Source organism: Panthera uncia (assembly GCF_023721935.1).
Source record: "Panthera uncia isolate 11264 chromosome C1 unlocalized genomic scaffold, Puncia_PCG_1.0 HiC_scaffold_4, whole genome shotgun sequence".
NCBI classification, from domain to species: Eukaryota; Metazoa; Chordata; class Mammalia; order Carnivora; family Felidae; genus Panthera; species Panthera uncia.
The window spans coordinates 91500310-91508840 of NW_026057585.1; the positions used below are offsets into that span (position 1 = coordinate 91500310).

Consider the following 8531-nt stretch of genomic DNA (forward strand, 5'->3'; position numbering starts at 1 on the left):
TGGGCTTGTTGTCAGGATCAACGAAGTGATGTGCACAAAGCGTCTAGTCCAGTGCCTGGTATGCTCAGAGCGGGGCTCTATAAATAGGGCCCCTACCTTACCTCTCGGCTCCAGGAATGCCAGAAGGCACCTAGGGTGGCCCCTCCAGACAGCCTTGCCTTCCCGGGAGGGGGTCGTTTCCAAAGGCAGCCCCGGGGCCCTATAGTCAGAGCCCTACAGCCCTAGGCAAATGCCGTGGCCTCCACTCGCTTCAGCAACTGTGTTTTCCAGAGGAGCCCTAGACTGAGCTCCTCTTGTAAATATTGATGGAGGCCCCAGACAGAGAGGAACGAGAAAACAAAGGACCGTTTATTTACGATGGAAAAAGAAACCAACAGGGGGGAAAAAAATCTACGGGCCCGATAGGAGGGGGGACTGTTTAAAGTGTGGTACAGCCACTCCATGGGGCACTGGGCGGCGTTTACCGAGGGTTTGTAGCAACACGGGAAATGCGTATTCTAAAAAGCTAAGTGGAAAACCGAAGCAGCTGAATTGCACATTCAGCAGAATCACACCTAGGCGACAATCAAGCCAAACGGAAATTCTGCTCCGAAGAGACAGGCCGGAGGGTCGCGCACCAGAGCGGGGGGTTGTCTCCGGGTGTTGAAACTGGTGAGATCTTTTTCGTCCTTTGTCTGTCTTCCAAGTTTCTTTCCTATAATGCCGTGGGTGGCCTAATGAAGAATGTAACCCCAACTTCAAGGGGTTGTTTTTTTGTTTTGTCTTCAAGAAGAAACCCTTCACGGGAGGGCAGGACTGATGACCCAGGGAGTAGCCAAGTGACACACGGGTCCCTGTGAGGCTGAGGGCCAGAGGTCGACAGACGAGGCTATTAAAGAAGGTCAAGTGGAATTCCTAGACTCTGACCCCACGGAGTATGACAGGCGGGCTGACACCCAGCCACACGCCCAGACAGGGCATCGCTGTGTGATCTGGACTCTGAAATGTGTGAACTCCGCTTCTCTCCTGGGGACGTAGCTTACCACGCGCAAAGAGCCTCTTTCGTCAACCTTGGCCACACAGGATCGTCTCCCTCGTGTGAATGGTTACAGCCCAACAGCTGGACACGCGCTCTCTTCATGCCCCGGGGCGGTGCTCCCTGGAGGCAGTCCTGCCCTCCCTGGCGGGTGACGAGCCGCCCCCCTCCCCCCCCCCCCCCCGCCAGCCGCCCCCTCCCTCCCCGGTAGCAGGGCCAGCCTTCCGGTGCCCTGAGCCAGCCCTGGTCAGTGCACGTCTCAGATTTCCATCCAGGGCTCCGCTCCCTGTCTCCTTATCAGGGAGACTTGATCACACTATTCACTGCCTTCTCTGCCTTCCCAGCACATGAGCAGCATGGGTGCTTGTCATTTGTTTGCGTACTAATTTTTTTCAAATTAATTTTTTTATTTTTTAAGTTTACTTATTTTGCGAAAGAGGGGGGAGGGGCAGAGAAAGAGGGAGGGAGGGAGAGGGAGAGGGAGAGGGAGAGGGAGAGAGAGAGAGAGAGAGAGAGAGAGAGAGAATCCTAAGCAGGCTCTGCAGTGTCAGCACAGAACCCAGTGCCAGGCTCAAACCCATGAACCTCGAGATCATGACCTGAGCCGAAACCAAGAGCCGGGTGCTTAACCGACTGAGCCACACAAGCGCCCCTTACACATTTATTTTTAAAAACGGCCTGTTTGCCTTCACCAGAAAGCGGGCTCAGTTAGGGCAGGGATCTGCGGCATCCCCAGCACAGTGCCTGGAGCAGTGTGCAGCCTGAACGTTCTGTCGGTGAATCCTGACTGCCATGGCCCCAGGTGGTCTCTGTGGTCTACCTGAACTACCTTGTCTCCCATAATGGCCCTGACCACTCACTTCCCTAAAGCCAGTTCTGGAGCCCAGGCCAGCCACGAGGAACACACCGGCTCTAGTCTATCAGCGATGACGGCTGAGGGCCCTGGGTTGAACCGGCTCTGAGGCTCAATGGGAAAAGATAAGGCAGTCGATTAGTGATGTCTGCAAGGGACCACAGGGAGGCAGATGGGATCTCAGCGCTGCACTCATCATGAAGACCACACCCACCATCCCTGGGCCTGGAACAAACTCTCCTGCCCTGTCTCTGGATGGGACTCCCTAGTCCCAGCCATGTGTATGCAGTGGGGCTCTGAAAGGTTCCGGAGGGATCCTGAGCTCCCCCTCAGCTTGAAGCCTCCCCCAACAGTCCCCCTGCTTGGTTGTGGTCTAGTCATCAGCTGGCTCCTCGCTGGAGGCCTGCCCTTGGGGGCTGGATCTGGTTCCACCCACCCTCAGCTGCCAGAGCCCGTCCACCTCCCAAGCAAACCACAGCCTGGCACCGTGATGCCAATGCTGCTGTCAGTAGTCGTGTTGCTGAGTTTACCCCTGCTTCCCCACCAAGGGTCTCTTGGAGGCTCATGCCTGAGTGTCAGCTCTGAGCTTGAGCAAGGCCTCGGCGGGGGGGTGGGGGGGTCACCAGGCTCCAGCCATAGCTCCGACTCACTTTCCTCTCCCCGCCTCCAACTTAGGAATAAATACCAGGCAGCCTCGCCTTCCAGGCCCTGGAATGGGGAGGATGGCTTCGAGTGGCCCAATAAAAGTTCTCATCTCCATGCCAACCTCTCCGTTACTCCTTGCCCTAACCCTGCATTTTCCAGGAAGACCCCAGCTTAGCCCAGCAGCTGCGGTGAACACAAGCTGCTGCCCAGACCCCCAGGGGGCCTTGGGGAGAACTTTCTCTAAGTGTTCTCGTTTCTCTGGCCAGAGAAGGCCATGGCTGGTCCTTCCTATTTTCAAGGTAGGAACACTGAAGTCCAAAGCATTCCTTAGCTCCCTGCTTGTCAGGCCTGCCCTGGGGCACCCCATCTCTACCTCTTTCCTCCAGGCTGCTTGTCACTTTAGAAGTGGTCCCAGCTGCCCTGGCTCCCGGATGGCGCGGAGAGCATCACCCGCCTCTGCCTGGGCATGCATCATCCTCGTCCAGGGAACAGGGCTGTGGCAATAGATTGGACCAGTCTCTCTCTCTTCCCTCCAGGAGGAACGGGCAACTTCCTGAGGTTGGAGGGACTCTGCTCTTTTCAAATTTACCACCCCTGATGTGGGAGGAGATCCCAGTGTCCCGATGCCCTACTAGCATTTTCTGGTTCCTCAGCTCCATCACGGACCGGCCCCTCCCGGGTCTCCTATCTAACCAGGCACACCAGGTGATCACATGGCACAGGGAGAGCAAATTGTGCCATTGTCCCTCCCCAGCCCTGCGGGGGTGCCTGGGAGTGACTTCTCTCGCCGCCCCCCCCCCGCCCCATGTCAGGGCTGTGTTGATTGGATGACGTCTTGTGCAGGCTCTGAGATCCGGGGAGGGAGTCAGCGGCCAGCCAGCGACGGGCCGAAGCAGGGGTCCAGGAGGACGGTGGCCCTCAGATCACATCTTCTCCTCCCTCTTCTGAGACCCCATATGTGGCAATCACTGGTGTTCTTAGCAGACCAGTACAAGGGGTAGGTTTTCAAGTGGCTGCTAACTGGAGGTTTCTCCTCCTTTGAGTACACCAGAATCCTAGGTAATGAGAAGTGGGCAATGGTCAATTTGCTTTGCGGGCAAGAGTTCACGGTCAGCTCCAACTACAGCTGTCGTACTTCTCCAACCATCTCTCCTCTGGCTGGGCCCCTTGGGGCTCCCCGGGGCTCCCGGCACAGCCAGAAACACCTTCCTTGAGCGTTCCAGGTGCTTCTGGGAACCCTAGAGGTAGGGGCTCTGTTTAGGAGGGGAGCCTAGTGGCTTAGGAGGGCTGGCCCACCTCCACCCTATGGGGGTCCGCTGGCACCTGAACTGTGGTTGCAGTAAGGCTGTGCCCCTGGACTTTGGCGGGGTCCTGATACCCCTTCCCCCAAGAATTCAGATTTGAAGCAAGGTGACACTCATCCCCGCACACGGTGCCGCCCTCAGCAACGCCGGGCCCTGGTTCTATTTTCACACGGCGCCTGCACACCCCGCGGACAGCAAAGACGCATCCGAGGCCCCGGCCAGCGGAGGGGGTAGGGTTAGCATTCACCTCGCGCGGGCGGAATTCCCGAGCTGCCTGCTCGCCCAGAGATGGCTCACGGAGTGGCGGGCAGGGGTGCTTTTTGCTTCCCAGTTTGGCAGCAGATGTCCAGCGGGGGGGGAGGGGGGGAGTTGCTAGACCCTGGTCTGAGGCGCGTCGGGGACCGGCAGGGTCAGGACGGCGGGCAGGAGGGTGCCCCGCGGGGAGGGGAAGCTCCGTGGCTCCTTGGGCACAAACCTGGGCGAGATGTGGTCGGCCAGGAAGCAGAGCGAGCGCCAGCGCCCCACGCAGTAGATGAGGTCGCCCACCGGGGCGCACTGGAAGGCGTCCGGGTACGGGGTGCGGTAGGTGGCGCACTCGTACCAGAGGCGGGCGCTGGCGCTGCAGCGGTGGACGCTGATGCCCAGGCGGCGGTCGAGATCAAAACGGTAGAGGAAGCCGTTGACGGCCACCATCTCGGCCGTGCGGTCCTTGCCGCCCCCCGTGGGGCCGGCCCGCCAGCGCTGCTCCCGGGCCGAGAAGCGGAGCAGCAGGTAGCGCAGGGTGCCGCCCGTGACGTAGACGTCGCCCGCACACGCCGTGGCCGTGTGCGCCAGGGCGAAGGAGTCGCCGGGGAGCGGCGGCGCAAAGGTCCAGCGGTCCAGGCGCGGGTCATAGCGTTCCACCGTGTTCAGGCACTCGCCGCCGATGGCGTACAGGTGGCCGTCCAGGGCCACCAGCCGGCAGTGCGGCCGGGCCTGGTTCAGCGGGCACACCTCGCTCCAGATGTCGGTCAGCGGGTTGTAGCAGAAGACGCGGTTGGAGGGCTCGTGCCCGGGCCCCCGGCAACCGGACGCCACGAAGAGGTAATTGAAGAGGCTGCAGAGGGCACAGCCTCGGGACACCGCCTCGGGGGGCAGGCGGGCCAGCGGGTGCCAGGCGTCCTGCGCCTCGTCGTAGCAGCAGAGTCGGCCCGAGCCCTCCTGGGGGCACACGTCCGCCACCACCAGGCGCTCGCGGCCCCGCAGGCGGCGCCGGAGGATGAGCTCCCGCTCTGTCCCGCTCAGGCACCCGTAGATGTCCGGGCTGCGCAGGACCTGGAGGTAGTTGTCGCTCATCACCTTGTAGGCCGCCTCCTTCAGCGCCTCCAGCTTCTGCTTCTTGGCCAAGGTCAGCACCTGGTAGCAGTTGCCCAGATCCAGGTGCACGTCTGGCGCTGAGCCGGGGGCCAGCGGGAGGTGGAAGAAGTTGGTCCCCGCCACCAGCTGCACGTGGGCCTCCCGGCTGCTTCCGGCCGAGCTGGACCCAAGAGAAGCCTGGGGAAGGGGGTGGCCAGGCGGGGCGCTCTGGTCTGGGCAGGACGGAGCGGGGGCCCCAAAGCCCTCGAGCTGGAGCTGGAGCTCCGGGTTCTCCATGATCCGGAGGAGGCTCTCCTTCCTGCCGAAGCCTTGCGTGGGGGGCGACGGCCCCGGCTGGGAGGAGGTGGGCGTTTCGGCTCCACCTTCCCGGCCTCCTGAAGCGGCCTCTGTTCCCGGGGCGCCTGGCAGGGGCCCGGGGAGTGGAGCCTCAGCCGGGGCGGCTGTCCTGGGGGCCAGCCGGCCCTTGGAGGTGGCCCAGGAAGTGGACTCGACATAGTAATCGTACACCTTGCCCTTCAGCCTGGGCCCCATCCCCTGCACCTTCTCAGGAATGAAGTTCTCCTCCACGCGAACCCGGGACACAGACGAGTAGGTATAGGAGGCACTGGCGGCTCCCTCCCGCTGGTGCAGGGTCAGGCCCATGTCCACGGCCGCCTGGAGGGCACCGGCCTCTTCCCCGTGGACCCCCCTGTTGCGAGGAAAGACCCAGCTCCTGTTCATGTCACTCTCGCCTTCCGTGTGGGCCATCAGGCTCGTGGCGGGGGACTCCTGCTCCCCGAGCCCTGGCTGTCCCGGGGGTCCGCCGTCCCGCCATGGAGTAGGCGCCCTGCCCACCCTGCTCCCCTCTGCCGCAGCGAGGCCAGGTGGGGAGCTTTGGAATTCATCGCCCACCGTGGGGTGGTGGGGCGGCTCGGGCTTACCACCAACAGCTGTTCCGGCTTCCTGGCCACTGCAGCGAGGAGGTGCCAGCTCAGAGACAAGGCCCTGCCCACCCGCTTCCACACCAGCGCCCTTCTTCTCGCGCTCCCGAACCTCTTGGGCTTCTGCGTCTTCGGGAGAGCGTCCTGTTGCCGGGACTCGGGAGCCCCCCTGACTTTCCCAGCCACAGCCCAGCGGCGCTCCGGCCCCCTTGCTTCCCCTCCGGCGTCTCAGAGCCTGGTGTGGTGCCCCAGGAACGGCCCCCGGGTCCGCCGGCTGCCCAGAGCCCTCGGCCTTCTCCTCGGCCTTGGAGTTCCTGTCCCCCAGCAGGGCCCGGGCGGGCCTCAACCTGTACAGCCTGTAGGCTGCGGTCACCAGGAGCAGCGCGGCGGCCGACAGCACCACCTTGCCTGCCAGCTGCATGTCCAAATGCCAGTCGTGGGACTCTGCTCCTCCTCTTCCGGGGAGCATGCTTCCCAAGCCGACCTGGGGCCAAAGAATGTCAAGAATCCGATTAATGATTGTCCTGGTTCCTGCGGGAGTTGGGCTGACCCGGAGGGGGCTCTGGGCTGGCTCCGGCCGGCCACTGGAGGAGTTGGAGCAAGGTAACCTTGAGCGGGCAGCGGGTGGCCACTGGGGCTCGGGGCTGGCGGATCCTTCGACGCTTTCCCTGGGGGCGGGGGTGGGGGTTGTGCCCCGGGGCCTGAGCTTGTGATCGGCCACCCGAGCCAGCAGCAGCTGGAAGATGTTAGGAGTGTCCGGCAGGTACACAAATAGGGAGGAAGCTCTTGACCAGTCACCTGATGCCCGGAAGCGCCCGGGGTTGGTTATTGTATGTAGGGCTAGGAGTGTTGGGTGTGGTGGGTTGTGAGACAGGTGCAGCCACGGCAGGTGTGGCATGAGATCCTCTCTGCTGGTTTCCTTCCCGTTGGGGTCTGCTTGTCCCCGCGGGGAGGCCCGCAGTTAGCAGCAGAGAAGGCTGGGCCAGGGACTGCGGCCAAGCCACCTGATCTGGCTTTGAATGCCTCCGCCCTCCGTCTGGGCCTTCCTGAGAGCAGATGGGGAAGGTACAGGGTGTTAGTTAGATCGAGGCAGATGGAGGCAAGTAACCTTGATCTAACAATCAAGGGCACATCCTTGCGCTTGAAAACAGGTGAGGGGCCGAGGTCCTCACCAGTGCTGTGGGTCCCAGTCTAACAGATGAGAAAAGGGGCGCCTGGGCGGCTCGGTCCGTTAAGCGTCCGGCTCTTGGTTTCAGCTCAGGTCGTGATCTCACGGTTTTGGGAGTTCGAGCCCTGAGTCGGGCTCCATGCTGACGGTGCGGAGCCTGCTTGAGATCCTCTTTCTCTCCATCGCTCTCCGCTCCTGCCCCACTTGTGCTGTCTCAGTCTCCCTCAAAATAAGTAAATAAACTTACCCTTCAAGCTCATCTGTCTGCTGCCTCGAGCGCCAGGCTCCTGGCTGGGGCTCAGGACGGCCTCCTTCATCCTCGCGGGTCCTCACCCCTCCAGCCCTTTGGAGTCGGGTCCAAGGCCGTGCCTCACATGCCTTGCTCTGAGGTCGTCTTTCCTTTCTTTAGGTCTCTTGTTCTTCTGCGTGTCTCCTTTGGCCTTTATCACACAGGCCGTGGGTCAAAGTGCACCCTGTTCCGCTGACCCGTACGGGCCGGGCACAGTTGTGGACACCTGCCAGCGTGCCACGGAGAGACTGGAGGTGGGCAGTCAGGAAGAGTCTCCTCCGATGCCCACACCGTTTGAGAGAGATGCACTTGTCCCCCGCCCCACCCCCCCATTTTATGGCAGCTCTAAGATCATGTCAATTGGTTTGTAAGTAGGGACTTGTATCCCTGTTTCCAGAGTCCAGAGTTTTACCTACCTGAGTTCACCCACCAGGTGTGGTTCCCCAGAAGTCAGGCTCCGTGGGCGGTTCCGCCGGTGACCAGCAGCAGGGTCCCCGCTTTCTCTCCCTCACGGTCAAAATCGTGATTCTGAACGTCACAGGCATGGGAGCCACTGGGGTGCTCGTCAGGAATGCACTTTTCTGGGGGCGCCTGGGTGGCTCAGTCAGTTAAGCGTCTGACTTCGGCTCAGGTCATGATCTCATGGTTTGTGAGTTCGAGCCCCGCGTCGGGCTCTGTGCTGACAGCTCAGAGCCTGGAGCCTGCTTCGGATTCCGTGTCTCCCTCTCTCGCTGCCCCTCCCGTGCTCACGCTCTCTCTCTCTCTCTCTGTCTCTCAAAAATAAATAAGCATCAAAAAAATTCAGAAATGCACATTTCCAAGCTATACTCCCCAGACTTTCTGACTTGGCAGGTTTGGGGGACCTCCCAGGAAGTCCCCGGTTTTGGCAATCATCTCAGGAGGCCTCCACGGGGCTAGGAGTGGAAAGTCACTCAGCTTTGCCGCTTGGCTGCAGAGAATTCTTCTTTGCGTGAGCAACTT

At 61.4% G+C, this 8531-nt stretch overlaps 1 protein-coding gene across 1 annotated transcript; it reads right to left on the reverse strand.

Annotated features, from left to right (window-relative positions):
• Positions 1-3811: 3811 nt before the first annotated feature.
• KLHDC7A (kelch domain containing 7A) lies at positions 3812-6627 on the reverse strand. The gene has a single exon (XM_049617964.1). It carries the CDS (start codon positions 6560-6562, stop codon positions 4190-4192), a length of 2373 nt encoding a protein of 790 aa, XP_049473921.1. The 5' UTR covers positions 6563-6627; the 3' UTR covers positions 3812-4189.
• Between the last annotated feature and the right edge of the window lie 1904 nt (positions 6628-8531).

What these genes read in the sequence shown, in the direction of transcription:
- KLHDC7A (XM_049617964.1), bottom strand. Translation starts at nt 6,562, where the DNA reads ATGCTCCCCGGAAGAGGAGGAGCAGAGTCCCACGACTGGCATTTGGAC.